The following is an 18,258-nucleotide window of genomic DNA, read 5'->3' as shown; positions in this document are numbered from 1 at the left end:
AGGAGAAAGGAATATCTGAAAAATAATATGTTGCATGTGGGGCTCCTAAACCAGGAAATAAAAAATTCAAAACAGGATTTTGTTGAGAAACATCATGAACACAGAAGACCAGAACAATTGTTTCCACTTGCCCAGCACAAAACTTTGTAATATATTGCATTTTGAGTTGTGAGAAGCTTGCTGCTGCTCCCCAAGGAAGCCTCATGGAGAGGCCCCCATGGTTGCAGGCATGATGGCCAGGACCCAAACACTGCTCCATGCTCGCCAAGGCTCCTTTTCAACCCAAGATTTCTATGGTCAACATTCGTTTTTCATTTCTTATGATAGAAACATGAAAAGTCTTTGGGTTTTGACTTTTGTATTAAAAATTTAACAGCTTAAAGGCAAAAAGCCCAACTGAGGAGGACTTGCAGTCTTTCCCAGAGTATGTTGGGTACCCCTGTGGGTACCAAGCATTAGAGAGGAGGGAAAGGTCTTGCATCTGGGTTGGGGCAGTCCCAAGCACAAACACAGACTGGGCGGAGACTGGACTGGCAGCAGCCCTGAGGAGAAGGACTTGGGGTGTTGGTCAATGAGAAGCTCACCAAGACCCAGCAGTGTGAGCTGGAGCCCAGAAACCAACCGTGTCCTGGGCTGCATCACCAGCAGCGTGACCAGCAGGTCGAGGGAGGGGATTCTCTTCTGCTGTGCTCTGGTGAGACCTCCCCTGCAGTCCTGAGTCCAGCTCTGGGGCCCCCACATAAGAAGGATGTGAAGCTGTGAGAGTGACTCCAGAGGAGGCTGTGAAGATCCTCCAAGGGCTGGAGCACCCCTGCTATAGAGACAGGCTGAGAGTTGAGATTTAGAATCATAGAATCAACTAGGTTGGAAAAGACCTTTAAGATCATCAAGTTCAACCATTACCCCAGCACTGCCAAGATCACCACTAAACCGTGTCACTGAGGGCCTCACCTACAGAGTTTTTGGACACTTCCAGGGATGGTGATTCCACCACTTCCCTGGGCAGCCTGTTCCAATGCCTGAGCACCATCTTGGTGAAGGAATTTTTCCTAGTATTTCTGGGGAAAAAAATTCCTAAATTCTTCCTAACTACCTCCTGTCAGGTAGTTACAGAGAATGAGAAGGTCCCCCTGAGCTTTCTCTTCTCCAGACTAAACACCTCCAGTTCCCTCAGCTGCTCCCCATCACACTTGTGCTCCAGACCCTTCACCACCTCCATTGCCTTTCTCTGGACTCCCTCCAGCACCTCAGTGTCCTCCTTGTAAAGAGGGGCCCAGAAACGCAGGACTCGAGGTGCAGCCTCACCAGTGTCCAGTACAAGGGGCAGATCACTGCCCCGGTCCTGCTGGCTGGTAGACAGCGTCCCCAGCCTATCCCTCATCAACCAGGTGGTTCAGCTTATTTTAGAAGGAGATAAGTTTGGTCAAGCAGGACCTGCCCTGCATGAACCCATGCTGACTGGGCCTGATCCCTCCATTTCCCACATGTCCTTTATGATCTCATTTAGGATCATCTGCTCCCTGGCACTGAGGTCAGGCTGACAGGCCTGTAGTTTTCAGGGTCCTCCTTCGTGCCCTTTTTGTAGAGAGGCATCACATTGGCCAACCTTTAGATGAGCTCTTAGGCAGAAGTTCTTCCCTGTGAGGGTGGTGAGGCCCTGGCACAGGGTGCCCAGAGAAGCTGTGGCTGCCCCATCCCTGGCAGTGTTCAAGGCCAGGTTGGAAGGGGCTTGGAGCAACCTGGTCTGGTGGAAGGTGTCCCTGCCTGTGCCAGGGGGTTGGAACTGGATGAGCTTTAAGGTCTCTTCCAACCCAAACCAGTCTGTGATAAGATGAAGAAGGTGATGTAATGCCTAGAAAACACAAGGGAGCACCAAGCACAACAGCTCCCCATCCCTCTCCCTTACAGCGCAGATCCACAGGCTCCCTGAGGGCCATGCTGGCTGAACCCCACCGATCTCAGACAGGATCTGCTCTATCTGCTTCTTAAAAGATGAGCAAGAAAAAGAAAAAACAGATCTACATCTGTAATTTCCCAAATGAGGGGCTTTGATTTTTAGTTAATTAAAATCAGATGGAACAGACTTGGTGCACTCATGGATTGAGAGCGTGACAGAAAACTGTGTCATTAATTAGTGCCTGCTCTGAGGTTCATCAGTCCAGTAAAACCAACATGAAAAAAATCCTACCATAAAATAAACTCCTTCGCAAAAGCTGTGCACTGAGTGCACCTTCTAGTGGGGCAGGGGAAAAATGGTTTAAACAAGTCAGGACAAGTGAAAAAGACAATCATATGGATATAGGAAAGCAGCAGGTGAGAGGATCTAGACCACAGAAATGAGAACACTTTTGTCTTTTTAAACAGGTCTCTGGGAGGAAGATGTCTAGGGCTATAGGGACATGTTAGGGGAAAGCCTCTGAGCATCACTGGCTGCTGCTAGTGGTGGTGTCGCAGCTATCCAGGGAGACTTGAGGTCCGGAGCTCACTTCCAGCCTCCCCTTGAGTCTCAGCAAGTCCCAGCACTCTCCTCCCCATTCCTAGGGATCAACAAGTAGAGGAAGATCCAACCTCAACTGGGGGATGAAGCCAATTTCCAAGGAAGACCATCCTACATAGCCTCCAGGGCACACACGTGGACTACAGCAACGATGGCTTCTTTGGAGGAACTCTAAATCAAAATTCAAGCTGTGGAAGCTGAGATTTGCCCAACGCCCCCCTGTTCAACGTCAGCATATTCACACAGAGGCAGATGCTGAAAACCCAGCCCAGAGTCCTCTCTTCTTCACTTCCACAAATACCAGATTCCTCTCAAACACTGTATGGAAATCAGCAGCTCTTAGGTTGTATAACTTTTTATTCTAGTAGGAGGAAGGAAATTATCTGATCTATGAATTTAAAAACTGTGGAAAAATACAATCTGTGAGATTCAGAGCTTGAAAATACCAGTGCAAGAAATAGCAGAGCAGATCTTGGCTTTCAGAAATCAGCACAACTCCTTCAGAACCCTGTACTCGCCTGCTTTACACCACCCATCACAATGATCTATCAGTGACAAGCCTCAGGGTGCTCCCCAGCCATCTGCTGTAATGCCAGGTGGGAGTGCCAGGATGCTGAGATCCCTCTGATGGACCATTGGATGGAGATGTTTCCACCTGAGCTGCTTTGTCTCATGCTCACTTTACAGCCAAAGCAGAGAAAAAGACTTTTTTAAAGGAGATTCACCAGATCCATTTTACAATCTTATTTTAAGATAGATTACAATTTGGGGGTTTTTGGGGGGTGTTGTTATCCATCAGCCCTCCTCCACAACCAGCAGTGAAACAGGTTTTGCTTTCTGTTTTTTTCAGTGAGAGCTGAACGCCTGACTTCATCATCAAACTCCATCGTTGGCCCTAAAAAAACAACCCATGCACCTCCAGAGTTGGCAACACATCGCTTGCTCCAGCCCTGAGCATTTCTATGCCATCCCAGAGAATGTCTTCACCAACACAGTTCCAAGTGGTTCTTCAGACACACCTTGAACCCTTATTTTTCCATCAGTGCCCATGCAAAGGTACATGTCAGGAGGACACATCTCACCAGGCAGACAGACAAGGAAGGAAATTAAGCCCTTGGGGTGTATAGAACCGACTCTGACTCTAGTGCCCACTGGTGAGGACTGAAGACTGAAGGTGGTGGCCACTCCAGTTGCATCAGTAGTGCTAACAGTGGAGAGAGATCGGTGGAGAGCAGGACAGTGGGGATGTCCTGCTGCTCTCCATGTCTTAGCAGAGCTTATTCCTTCGTGATCTGGCTGGAAAAGCAGTCAGAAAACAGTTTTATATTGCTGCTGTACTGGGAATGATTGTTCTATCTAATGCTCTTGCAGCTATTTTTCATACTACCTGCAGCCCAAGAGCCCATCCTTAACAACCCACAGCAGCACTGGGAATTACACTAAAGCCCAACGCCAGTCCCAGCAGATACAAACATCTCCAACGACTGCATAAAACATCAAATCATAAAAGGATGAAACCATGCAGAGTTATTCACATAGCAGCACAGATTTGCTGGTGGGACACAGGATTTATGTCAAGGTTAGTGATTTCAAGGTACCTTTTAAATCGTATGAGGAAAAGCTACCACAGGCCAGTGTCTAGATTAACAGAGTAGCTTAACTTCTCCTTCCACTTGCCTAAAAAACCTTTCAACACGGATATTACAAAACCAGCACAACATCCCACAATGCTCCAATGAAATCTGACATATGGAACTGTGGCAGGCCCTGTCAGCAGGAGACCTGAGGGCTACAACCACCTCTACCATGTCTACAACCAACCCCGGGAAACAGACACTCCTGTGTCCAGTATAGGCAACAACCCATCTCTGTACCAGGTCTTCAGACTGGTGAGCCAAAGATCAAGCAACATTAATTCTGCAAGTGTCTATGGGCTGCTCCCCAGTTTTGGCTGCTCCTCCAACTGGTATTTCCCCTCTTTTCCAACATAGAGGATAAGGATTTTGAGGACATGAATTCTGGTTTGGGGGTTTTTAGAACTTCCTTTCTTACTTTTTAAACACAGCAACAGACACAACCAAGTTCCTCAGGACTATACAGTGCAAATAAATTAACAGTCTTGCTTTAACCCATTTGGCCCTTACTATAAATGGCAAAGTCCTAACCAACTGCTACATAATCAACTGAATGGCAACCTGTGACATCCTTCCAAGTGAGGGATGATGGACAAGTCATATGCTTTCCTTTAATGAGCTTAAAACGGTACTCCCCATTAACACTCCCATTTTCCAGCTGAAGAAACCTCATGCACAATGACACACACTTCTGCAGCTCTTCCTGGAGTGGATTAAGTTAATTGACATCTTCTGAACTGAGATACTGTTACATGCCATATAAGTGATCACAACCCAAAAGCCACTGGGGCTAGCTTTAACCACTGCTGCTTTCACACTCTAAAGTGGTTCACCAGCTGGGGCTTCTCTCTTGAAGGACTCCAGATGGACCCGCGAGAGCACATCTGTCCATGCCCCAAGGCAAAGAGCATCATGCACTGCCAGTGTACAACAGCACCTGGTGTACAGATGAAGATTCGAGACACCAGTCCCTGCTCTGACCAAGAAACACCACTTTCTTTAGCAAAGTTTATATGGAAAACTGTTATTCTGCTTCTGATAAAATCCTTGTACAATGGCAAAGAGCACAGAGCAAAGCATGCTGCCGCTAGAACAGAAAGAAAAGGGTATTTCTTTCTGTCTTCACACCTTTTAGAGTTAAACATTAATGGTGTCGAGATGTCTTAAGTAAAAAAGGCTGGTTGTCTGAACAATGTCAGGAAAAATTATACGGTGCTGAGTGAATGCAAAATTAATGAGCACTGAATGCTGACAGGAGAGAACAGGCATAAGGAGCAGAGACTTTTTTATAGTTGATGCTGAGATCAAGCAGGTAGAACATCTCCATCTTGCTGGGGGAAGGAATAAAGGGAGAAAAAAACTTTCATCTTGAATCTGAAGAATTTAATTCTTTCAAAAACTGTGTCAACTCTGCATGGCCAAATCTGCAGAGATCAGAAAGAGCTACGTGTAGTGTCCTCCCCAGACTTTAATTCAGCCCTGGCATAGCCTTCATTCTCCTCCTGCAGGCATAAAACACATTGCAACACCATTTTAACGATCGAACTTAATTAATTTTGCAAAGAATGAGACTGTCTTTTCTCAAGGCGTAGCATCTCAAAACCCTCGGCCACGACATGCTGAAGTCCATGAGAAGTTACTATTAAAAATTCACTCGTGTCAACCGTTAAACCAGCTTTATGCTCAAGTTGCACAGGCACGTCAAATATGTGAACTGCACCGGCAGGAAGACGCCTGCCAAAGCGTGCAGACAATGCAAAGCTCGAGCGCGGCGAGGGGGGAGCTGACGCTTCCCATGCACAGAGCAGCACTCCCCTCCCAGCCCCGCTCCTCCAAACCCGGCTTTCTCGCGCCTCCCATCTGTCTCTCCTCGGCTGCGAAGGGAGAGCTGTCAATCGCAGCTCTTGAGGGGATCGACTTGCTTTTTCTGCTGCGCCAAAGGGATCTGTTGGAGGTACAGGCAGATTTCATGCGGCAGTGTGAATGAATTGAGGGGCCCTGTAACCCGCGCATATGAGCGTGGTCAGTAGGTGCAAGTGCAGCTCTGGGTCATGAGGTGCCCCTAGGGGGGCAGGCATTGGCAGGAGCAAGCCATGTGGTATGGGAAGCTAACTAGAGAAGAAGGAGCAGCATGGTTTGGGAAGGCACCCAAAGAAGATGGAGCCTCCTGGTATGGGAATCTACCCAGAAAAGGTGGAGCCATGTGGTGTGGGAAGCCACCAGAGAATATGGAGCCTCGTGCCATAGGATTCCACACAGAGAAGACATACCAAGACATGCAGGTGAAGACTGCTTTCTTGTTGGTCTTCACATAGCCTGCTCAGGAGGACCTCACCTCCAAAATGAACTTTAACTCTTCCAGTGCAGTCACTGCCTGCGGAACTGTGGGTGCAGCACCAGACGCTGGATGCTCTTAGTGGGTACACGAAGGCACAAAGGGTGCAAATACTTCCATAAGAATCATATCCATTATTTCAGAAATTTGGGGTGGTTCAAACTATTCCCTGCTCCTATAAGAAACCATCCACCCACATAATTCACTGTCTCAGCAAAGCCCCTGAACCAAACCCAGGACAAACATCAGCCTGGGGAACCTGATCCACCATTCCAGTGTTTGTCTACTCTGCTCATCACAATATGGACTTACTGATTTAAAGGGTAGTTAGCTGAGACTGGAGATTTACTTAATGAAAACCTGTCTTGGAGAGTGGACTTCCTAAACAGCAAGGGCAGAAGCAACATTTAAAACCAGCCAAACGGTGTCATTTGCTCTCTACCCAAGGCTCTGGTGAGGCTTTAAGTGCCACCAAACACCCCACGATGAAATCCTGGGGCTTGCGGGAAGCAGAAGCAGCCAGCTGAGGAGCTCAGCAGCTGGCCATCCGGCAATAACGTAGCCCCAGAGGGAGCAAAACCACTCCTGCATCTCTCATGCTCATGTCCCAGCAAGTTTGTTTGCTTTGCCCAACCATACAGATTGGCATAATGAAAGCTATTATCTCATTGTACAAATCTCCTTTTATTTCTTATGCTTGCAGGAGCGTTAGGAGGATTAAGGTCTATAAACGTCTGTTCAGGGGAAAATCTGAAATGAAAATGGAAGGACTCGCATGCCTGGCTCCAAGTTTGGTTTGTTGGGTTTTTTTTATCCTAAGGTTTATTGTATTACTTCTTGCTTTTTAGGCACAGAATAGCTTGCACTGCTGGGTGCTCTGATGGGTTAATAACTCAGATGGGCACTTGCAGAGATGTGTTGGGATGAGCTTCCCTTTGAACCCAGTGTCTTGCAGACACTTGATGACTAGCTCAGATGACTTGCAGCTGCTAGAAGAGAGGTGGGATGGACCCCTGCCATCCTGCTTCTGCACTCAAAGGGCTGCCAGGCACAGACGAACCTTTCTTGTCAACCACCAAATGAGCCAGGGTCCAGAGCAGAGGGGGGACAAGCAAAATCCTGATGGGATGCCATCCCAGGGGAGGAAGAATCTTAAAAACAGGTTTTGTCCATCTCTGTGAAGGATAAAGAAGGCCTGGTTAAAGGCTTTAAAGAAAGCGGATATTTCTTCCCTCCTCCTTTCCTGCCTCTCTTAAAAATAAGATTGAATCAAGAAGGTAAAAAAAAAAAAAAAAAAAAAGGAAAAAAGAAAAAGCTAATCCAGCACAGCAGAAGGCAAGAGGAGGAGTGATGAGGAGCAATTTCTACAGGTGGTTTATGACTCTCTGCATGATCTACACGCCTATTACATCCTATCAAATCCTCTTACAGTGAGGTGCTAAAGGATTTATTAGTTCTTGACAGTGTGAGATGTTTAAAAGCTTGAGGATGTAATAACCAAATGTTCACTTGTTAAAATCAAGGCACCGTTTGGAGAGGTCTGTGCAATTCTTAGCAGCCTCCCCTTCCCCTTGGTCTATATTTAAGTTGCCAGCTAGATTAAACCTGTCAGAGCAGGGATGAGAATTTTATTGACATGCTCTTTAGGTGGTACGACTCCATAAAATAAACATATACAGAGGATGCTCCCTGGTGTGGCTGCACAGGCAGAGATTTTTATAGTACTGACCTGGGGGAGTTTGTATCTGAAATCAATCCCTGATATAAAACAGATTCCAGAGGATACGGAGAGACAGACTTCACAAATGTCTGCAGGGAGTGTGGGCAGGGATGCAATTGGTTTAACATTTCATGTTGAAACCAAACTGCAGAGAAGGAGAGGGTGTGAAATTCCCCAAACACGCTCCAACAAACTCTTCACCTCTTGTGTGTGAGGTGCAATTAATTACTTTGATAATGGGGAGGTTTTAATCCCAGGAAGGGCTCAGGATGCAGTGTGGGGCAGGGGACCCACAAGGATGGTCAGGAAGCAAAGTGAGGACTCTCACCCCAACTTCGCATAGACAGAAGCTGTTGCAGACAAAGGGACCCAGTTCTCGAGGCATTTCTCAAGATATTTAGATTTATAGAGATGAAGGCCAGGAGAGCAGATTCTCCAGTCTGACCTCTTGAATATCACAGAGCCATCAAAGTTGACCCATTTCCACCACCACGAGTCTTGAACTTCTGTTTGGCTAAAACCTGATGCAACCCACCGCTTCCCTTGGCAGCTGGTCCCCAAAGCAATCACCCTCCCAGTTGTAACTCTGGGCCTGAGTCCTAATTTGTTTTTGTCTGGCTTCAGCTTTGAGTCATTCTCTGTTATGCTGATTTAAAAACCTCTTTAGTAGCCAGCATTTTCCATCCTTGTTAGTGTTTATAGTGTCATCACCATGTACCCACTCCCTTTTTTTGACAACCCTCGGATACACTCAACAGAGCTCTTCAGCTTTCCAAGCTGCAAGACATTTTCTCCAGCCCCTGGCTCATTACTGTGGCTCTCCTCTCTGCATCTCTGGATTTTGCAATTTCCTTCCAGCATGGATACCATGCCTGAGCTCCAGTTTTGTCCCACCAACTCCACGCAAACACAACATCACCCAAGATGCAGAACAGTACTGAGATCTAGCAGAGACTCCCAAGATCCTTCTATGAAGATCCCTTCCGATCTTCTGTATGAAAGGGTATATATGAAGATCCTTCTATGGTTGTGTCAAGATCCTTCTATATGATCTGTCCAGAAGGATCGTACCAACCACAGAAGAAACTCAACTTGGAGAATAAAGGTGTTTCATGAGGATAAGGAGAGGTCACCAGTGGTGTCACCTCTAGCACCTGAGATAAAGTACTCATGCAGGGAGAAAACACAAACCAGAGGGTGGGCTGACCCATCCACATGGAAGAGGACCAAACGGTACAAAACCTACCCAATTGCTCTGCTAAACCATTAGTTTTTTCCACCTTCTACTACTAAGGTCATGCACTCACCATTCAAGAACATGAACTCTGGCTACAAGTTGGGGATGGTTTAATGGGGGTGACAAGAGGAGACAAAAGCTGTTACCTCCAGCATACCAGGAGTGGTACTGGCAACAACCAAATGCTATTGGTAAGATCTGCTAAGAAAAAATCATGACAGTTTGAACCAATTCACTCAGGAAAAATGAAGTTCAGTTGGAAGAAGTACAGAGAGGAGCTATTGGGTTGATTAAAGGAAAAAACATAGCTATCACACACCAAGATCCCAGGACAGCTTGGTTTGTTGGACAAGTCAAGTGAAGATAGAGTTCTCTTGAAGAGAACAAGAGGAACAGTTTCATAAAAATACACTAGGGAAGGGTGGAATTGCCAAACAGAAGGAAGAACAAACCAAATTAAAGGGCAATATTGGCACAGGAATGATCTGAAACTCATTTCCACTGAAAATGAGCAGGTGGTTTCATAGTCTTCAGGATACCATAAAGATTCCTGGAAGGATGAAGTTAAATAGTTAAAAGGACTGGATCTGTTTGTACTCTGTTTACCTTGGATCAGCCTCACACTTGAGGGCTTTCAGCGGGCACCTACGAAGCCAAGGAGGAATTCCCCCTCCTCGCTGATGTCTGATCTGGCCCCCAGGGTTTGGTTGGTTTTCTTTCTCTAAGATATGACAATAATTGGCCATGGGGATGGGATGAAAGTGGTGTGCATCCCCTCCCTCTAGTAACTGGAGCAGCTCCATCAGGGTTAACCCAAATACCAGATCTGGGGTGAAGAAAGAGCCTTCCTCTCAAGCACCTGGCCAAGACGGTCCTTCCTGACCTCAGGAATGAAGGTGGAGGAGCCCAGAGTCTGCAAAACACCTCTCTAAGGCAAAAGCGCTTTCTGACCTCCCTTGAAACAAACAAAATCAGGATAACTCCGATAAAGTCAATGCATTTAAAGAGGAGACTACAGCACCAGGCTGACAGTTGTAGCCTGAAGAGATTCCAATCTAATTTTAGATTTGACACAAACCCTAATGTGGTTTTAATTAATTAATTTAAAAAATCCTTTAATTAATGTAAACCCCTTAAAGCAGTTTTCATTTACTCCATTTCCACTTACATTGCTCCCTCAGATGCCATTCTGCTGCTTGCTTTTGTTCTTCAGTCAAACCTCAAATGTTAGACCTAAACTTCTGTTTATAATACATCCCTGGCCTTGAAGGCTGGGCTGCTTTGAGCTTAGGCTATTTCTCAAGCCTTCACTTTAATGGCTTTCCGAGTAACGGGATTTCCATCTCTTTTCTGACTACGCAGAAACTCTGCAACTTGTTCTTCTGCTACATGAAATTGCCTTCTTTTAGGTCCACTGAAGGACCTCTGTGTTGACTCAGCACATAAAAGCTACCAAAAATTACACGTGAATTCTCTGAATCCTAACGGTTTTAAGTTTACCTTGATTTCTGCATGCAAGGCAACATCACCATGCTACTGTGATTAGCAACATCATAGGAAGCCAAAGCCATGATGGATGCTCCACCTTTAGCTGGCATCAATGCAAATTCTATGTCCTCTTGGCCACCAAGCCAAGCGTGCTGTCACCTGCCCTCCTGGCAGCAACAACACCTTGGGCAGCTCTCTAAGCCACCAAGGAAGGAGCTCAGATGTGATGTGGGAATGTAGTAGGACACCCCCAACGTCCAGAGTCCTTGGGATCTCTCTCTGTTGGCTCTCCTGATGGCTGCTTGTACTTGGTAGACTGGCTACTGGCTCGTTTCTTCAACCTGCTCCATCTGCATGGCCAGCTTGGGTACTACATCTAGGTGACTACCACATACTGCACCCAGTTTTGGGACCCCAGTGTAAGACAAACTGAAGTAAGATCAGCGGAGGCCACCAAGATGGTTAGGGCTGAAGCACTGATCCTGTGATCAGAGACCAAGGGAAGGGGTTGCTCAGCCTGGAGCAGAGATGACTCTGGGACAGCTGACAGCAGCCTGCCCATGCCTACCAGAATTTACTGAGGTGATGAAGCCAGGCTCTTCACAGGGATGGATCGTGAGAAGATGGAAAGCAATGAGTACAAGTGAAGCAAGAGATGTTCAGGTGGGACAGGAAAAAAATTGTTCACCATGAGGCCAGCCAAGTGCTGGAGCAAGTTGCTCACAGCACTTGTGCCTCTCCATCCTTGGGGGCTTCCAAAGCCCAGCTGGGTAAAGCCCTCAGCAACCTGGGCTGATCCCAGAGCTGCCCCTGCTTTGAAGCCATTTGTCAAACACCACCACTATCAGAAATGGAAACGAGATGGCTCCAGCCAGACAGAGAGATTGGCAGGTAAAATGTGAGACTTCTCCAAGAGGATACTGGATTACAATATGGGGAGAGGGAGGGGCTGAAATGAGAGAGTATTCAAAATATAAAATGCAAGAAATAATGCAAACACGAACAAGGCAGAGCACATTATGCAGAAGGTACTTTCCCTTGGCGGCATGGAGGCAGCAGCTCCAAGGACCTGGGAAGTTTAATCAGAAACTGGAAATACTGCCTGTGCTTCAATGCATGTCTAGAATAATGCATTCAAATTGGAGCTTGTGAAAGAAGGATATGCAGACAATTTAAGAGGATCTGAAACAGAAAAAAAAAATGCCTTAAGGCTTTAACTACATTATCCTGGTAAAACAAAGCCAAGCAAGGGAGAAATTCCCAAAGGCTCCTTCTGCTCCTGCACTGGATATGTCCAGCTCCTTTGCAAACTCAGTCACATGGACATTGGCTAGATATTTCCTCAAAGCAAATGAAAGCCCATGTAGAGCTCCATCCCCAGGGGCTGCAGACACAAACCCATGTGGACTGATGTTAACATGGGAGCCTGGACCTGGGCAGAAGAAACCAGCTGAAAGACCCTAATTGTTCTGCACTGGGCTCATCTGCCTTAGGGTAAAGCTCATCAAGGGACCTCATGTCTGCAACTTGCTTCCACACATTGCACGCAATTACTCACTTCGTGGTTTTATGGGAGTAATTTTATGATCTTTAATAATGTACCACATCACTCAGCTGCTGGGACAGGAAGGGGCTCTTGACTGAGTGCCCAAGGACAAGGTCTCCTCTCCTCCCAAGATCTCATGCTGCTGTTGCAGGCTGTGGGAGAAGCCTCTTCCCAGGCCACCACTGCACCATTTTTTGACAACCACTAAATACAAAGCCAAGGCTTTTTTGTTTCCTTTTTAAAGCTCACCACATGTTGGCATTCCGAAACCCAAGAAGAAACTCAGCATTTATCCTCAAGAAGCTTCCATACATCCCAACGAAAACTCAGGACATCCCCCCACTAGAAACTGTACGTGTATATCACAGAATAAACTCAGGGCCGAATCTATGCATATGACAAGACAGCAGGGGAACTTAATTAAAAGAAAGCCACTGACAGCCCACTGATCATATGCAACAGAGCAGCCAAAATCAATAACTATTTCATATACTTCACTTAATTAACCTACTGTTTTTACCCAAAAGGAAAATGACTTCACCAAGTAGGTTAACTTTCAAATGGGAGGTGGTCTTAAGTGAAGGATCCTCTTCTTTTTGGGTGTGCCCTAGTGACAAGAAAGCACAAACTTCCCTGAAGGAGCCCATCTTATTATGGCCACACTTCAGGAAAAAACCCACAAAGAAATAATAAGATGTCAGGAGGACACAACTACTCCATGGTTTTGTTGGACTTGAAAGAGAACATCTCCATCAAGCTGTGGAATTTTTGTGTGGTCCAAAAAGAGACAGAAATACTCTTATCCCTAAAGCCCCAGAAAATTATTGAAGTAAAAGCTTCAAGAAATAGCCTTCTCCCCCTCCCTGCCCAAAGTAACTCAGCTTAAAAATTGAGGGTCATCTTTGCAGGTTAACACAGTAACATGCAGGAAAGAAAGCTAATTGTTTGCCCAGTGCCCTTTTAAAACACCCCCAAATCAGGTCATTATTCTGTAGCACAACTACAGAATAAAACTGCATTAATAAAGATCTAAATGTTTTCTTCCTTACACATCTATAAGAATAAATTCAGCAGCTCCACCACTGAAAAGCCAGGCTGGAGTGGGGCTGAAGTTGTCATCGATGGGATCATTCCACCCTCCATTGCCATAAGAAGCCTTGCACTGCAAAGACAAACAGTGACTCAGGGTCCTTCACGAGATGAGCTAAGTTGCACAAATCCAAGCAAATACAGAATAAATCCTTTATTTTGGCAACTGCAGAGTAAATCTGCTGGGGCTTTTGGACCTCGCAGGACCAGAAATCCATGAGCATCACCACACGAGTCCTGGTGGGGCCGGGAGCCGTGCTGCGGCTGCTCCTGGACCAGGTAGCTGCCGGCTCTGCGCACTGATTCCCGCAGAAGCTGAACATACGGCGGCACAGCGGGAGTGACTGCCAACGAGCGGCGATGAGCAAACGCAGGAAGGATGGGGGAAGGAAGTCCCTTGGATGCCAGCAGTGGTAGAGTCACTTGTGATGCCTTACGAGGTGTTTCAAGGGCAACTCTTGGCAATTGCTTGAGTTTGTAGGCGGCGTAATGAAAAGCTCAATACTATTTGATTTATTCTATTAAGGTGCTGCATTTATACTCCTGCTCAGGAAAGAAATTAAGCAGCCTATCAATGGAGAGGGCTTTTGGGAAAAGACTTGGTGGCTTCATCTTAAAAAGGACACTGACAAGGTTGGGAGCTCTACAAGGGAGATGAGATGACTCCTCTGCCAGCTCCCACCTGTCAGATATCTGCATTGCTTCCGTAAACCAAAGGTTTTTACCCTCCCAAAACCAGGGCATTCGAGTAAAGAAAAAAAAGAAGGACGTGGACCTGCTGGATTGAGTCCAGAGGAGGCCACAAAGATGCTCCAAGGGCTGGAGCAGCTCTGCTATGGAGACAGGCTGAGAGAGCTGGGATTGTTCAGCCTGGGGAAGAGAAGGCGCCACGGAGACCTTAGAGCAGCTTCCAGTGACTAAAGGGGCTGACAAGAAACCTGGAGAGGGGCTTTTGACAGGGGCCTGTAGGGACAGGACAAGGGGGAATGGCTTTAACCTGACAGAGGGGAGACTGAGATGAGCTCTTAGGCAGAAGTTCTTCCCTGTGAGGGTGGTGAGGCCCTGGCACAGGGTGCCCAGAGAAGCTGTGGCTGCCCCATCCCTGGCAGTGTTCAAGGCCAGGTTGGACGGGGCTTGGAGCAACCTGGTCTAGTGGAAGGTGTCCCTGTCCATGGCAGGGGTGCTGGAACTAGGTGAGCTCTAAGGTCTCTTCCAACCCAAACCATTCTATAATTCATTCTATGACATAATTTTACAGAAAAGGAACAAAACAAGTGTGATCTGTGCATCAGTGCAGCTTTTCCAGTATCTCTGCTCATATCTGCACTCTTGTATGACCAAGATGCCTTCTTTTTGTGTTTGCAACCACACATTAGCCAACTCCCCCGTGGCAACCGAGCCTCCTCCCTGTCCTGCAGCCTCCTGACTCCATCCCAGCTCCACCACGCTGCCCTGATAGCTTCTTCTACCAGCCTTTACATCACCTCTGCTTACCCTACAAGCCAAAGAGTGACGCAAGTCAAGCAGCGAAGCTGTCCAGCTTCCCTCCGCCCATTGGGTTTTGATCGCAGCAGCACTGCTCTGAATTAAAGCAACCTTGGACGACCTCACCTCCGCATGATGGATGGACATCAGCTCAGTCTCACAGCATGGCTCCTCAGCAGAGGACCAACCCCAGGAGAGGACCTCCAGCATCCATGTGCTGGGAATGATGCCAATCTGAATGCAAAGGGGAGTGAGGTCCACACGGGTGGACTGTTGCCCTACAGAGCATAGGCAGGATGCTCAGAGAGATCTTCTCCTTGCTGACCTCCACACCAGGAGACCTTAAGGGCCTTTTCTCCTCTTCCACGGCAAGTGACCATGTGCCAGCACAGCCCAGGTCTCCAACACTAAAACCAACTGACTCAAAAACCAAAAAGAACTTTTGTGGGACGGTCAAAGGCTGAAAAATTAACTGTCTGGCCTCTTCCTCCACTGCGTTTATTGCTGTCTTGGCAGATGAATTTCAGGTTGCTGCCACAGCCGCAACCGCTTGTTCTGCCAACTGTACATTGCTAACATTGGAAGGTGTCCAGACCTAGGAATCTTTTCTAAACGCATTTGCTTCATACTTTAAATAGCAGCCCAGCAGGCAGGGGGATGGGAGGGAGGGCTCGGCCCCTGCGTGCGATCCATCTGTAAGCTTCTGCCGGCTCCTCCACCCCTTTGCGGGTTAAAACCGAGGACGATCCGTGCAGGAGGGGAGGGAAGGGGAGAGAGCCAGCGGGATGTAACCTCTAAACCCTGCACGGTTGGCAGCAGGGAGGATGCTCCCACGATGTCCCCTCTCCCCTGGCACTGCCACCTGCACCTGCCCCTTCCAAAGCCCCCTGGCTCCATGTCGGGCACGTCATAAATTACATTAATAACAGGACTTTGCCTGGTTTTTTCATTGCAATCTGCTCTGCTACGAGGTTTAGCATGATTTTTCCCATTATTACTGGGCTGAGCAGCATCATTCGCTGGAATTTCTATGATTCTGTGTTTTGTTGGGATGTCCTGAGCCCCCTGAAACACCACTGCAAAGTCCAAACTCCCCGGCTCCTCTCTGTTACATGAAATCCCGTCTCCAGGTGGTTCTCCTATAGAGCATTAGAAGGAGCACAGCCACGCACTGCAGGATTATGTTGCCATTCACAATACTTTAGCAACAAAACTACATCCTCAGCAGTTAGCAAATATTAATCAGCTTTATGGCTGCGAAATAGAGAGGAGGAGGAGGAAGGACATGGGCAGGGAAACACAACATCTAGCACTTGATATAACTACAAGGACAGACAATTGTCTCTGGCCACGAATATTCTGACTTTTTGCCATAGTTTTTCTGCCTCCTCATGTGAAATGTTCTCACAGTAAACTGCTAAGAACAAATACAGGTGAAGTTTTCTTTTCTTTGGTGATTTGGCGCTGCACTAGATAAGCCGGTGACACAGAGCAAAGCTCAAGGCATAATATTTTTAAGTAGTGCTTGTCCTAGTTAATGTTCAGCCCTGCTGTGCAATGTCAAGAAAACTAATGAACAGTGAAGTGGCAGCAAGCAGGAACCTGGGCGTACTCACCCGCTACCAAACTCCTTTCAGAGCCCAGGCACAACGTGAATGAAATCTAAAAGCGGTTGTCCTGGTTCATTGGGAAGCCCGGGCTGCCTGACCAATGTGAACCAAATGCTTTGCCGCAAAATCTGGTGTCTAAAATAACAGCAAGCTGGGAGGCCCTGTGGCAGTGTGTGCCTTGTGACAGGACAAGGGAGAATGGCTTTAAACAGATTAAAGGGACAGAGGGGAGATTTGAATGAGATCTTAGGAAGAACTTCTTCCTAAGAGGGTTTTTCCCTGTGAGGATGGTGAGGTCCTGACACAGGCTGCCCAGAGAAGCTGTGGCTGCCCCATCGCTGGCAGTGCTCAAGTCCAGGTTGGACAGGGCTTGGAGCAACCTGGTCCAGTGGAAGGTGTCCCTGCCTGTGGCAGGGGGGTTGGGACTGGATGAGCTTTTAGGTCCCTTCCAGACCAAACCATTCTGTGATCCTGTGGAGTGCCTGTACTTGTGCACCCATGTCCTAGCCATGGGATTGGGTATAAATTTAACATCTTTTATCAAGCAACACTGTTCTGCCCAGAGCGTGTGGTAAGAGCTTTGGCAAAGGCAACACCTGACGGATGACACACTCTCAGCACTAATACTGAGTGGGATTTGCCTTGTTCATGAAGAACAATGTTTTGCACAAAGGAAAAAATATTTGCGAAAAGGACGAAGTATTTAACTGCACAGGATGGGCAGCCCTTAGAAGGCATGATGCACAGCAAGCTTGTGCCCACCTTCAGCAGATCCAGGACGGATGCTGGGAGTGCAAGGACCTGAACAAATCCCACTGCACCTCACCCCTTTTCCTGTGCACTGCTTGAGCCCTTTGGACTTCCGCATTTCAGTCTATGAGTTGATACTTGGGATGAATTTTAACCTTCATACAGCTTCTCAGGCATCTCTTCTCTATTCACAGACTGGAGGTGGATTAATGTGCCCTCTAATCTGGTTGGCAGGAGAACAGGGGACATGGTTCTTCATCAATTCTTGCATATCGTGTGGCCAAGCTATCAGTACTTCAACTTACCCAGCCATAAAACGGGGTTTTGGCACACAGTTAACAGCAGTATTACTGATAAGCCCTTAATGGGCCTGATTCTGAAAGCTTAACAAGCACTTCTGATTATTTTAATCTACGGAGTAATTTCAGGATGAATCATAAACACAGAGTAAAATGCCACCTTGACCCAGAAACAAAGGTGGTATCTCAAACAAGCCAAGCAATGGAGGCAAAGCACACCCTTCCATATTACTGCTTCCCTATTACTGCCAATGGACTGATTATGTCATGATTCTTCATCAATTAAGTCATGATTATTCGTTGCAGTTTAGTGTCCAAAGGGTACCAGGAGAATGCTCTTACTCTGAAGGTTTCTGACAAGCCAAGGCAGGAATTGCCGCCTTACCTTGCTCCAACCTCTTCATCTGCTGGATCTGATCAACCGTCTTCTTTAGGATCTTGCATTTGTCGGGTTTGACACTCAGAGTGTCGATGTCCCCAATGTTTGCAGACAGCAGCTCCGCCAGCTCCTCTAAATATTTGTTCTCCTGTTCCCGTCGCCGCTTTTCATTGCTGTCAGAGAATGGGA

At 47.1% G+C, this 18,258-nt stretch overlaps 1 protein-coding gene across 5 annotated transcripts in view; it reads right to left on the bottom strand.

The window, feature by feature from the left end:
• The window catches only part of NCOA1 (nuclear receptor coactivator 1), a 186,413-nt gene that overhangs the window by 41,842 nt on the left and 126,313 nt on the right, over nt 1–18,258 (bottom strand). For all 5 annotated transcript variants that reach the window (XM_065681924.1, XM_065681926.1, XM_065681928.1 and 2 more), the window contains one exon: nt 18,076–18,242. In XM_065681924.1, coding sequence (XP_065537996.1) covers nt 18,076–18,242 — 167 coding nt within the window. The remainder of the gene's footprint in view (nt 1–18,075; nt 18,243–18,258) is intronic.

Source organism: Lathamus discolor, chromosome 5 (genome assembly GCF_037157495.1).
Source record: "Lathamus discolor isolate bLatDis1 chromosome 5, bLatDis1.hap1, whole genome shotgun sequence".
Lineage (NCBI taxonomy): Eukaryota > Metazoa > Chordata > Aves > Psittaciformes > Psittacidae > Lathamus > Lathamus discolor.
The sequence above is the reverse complement of the archived record's forward strand: the minus strand, read 5'-3'. Positions and strand labels throughout refer to the sequence as shown.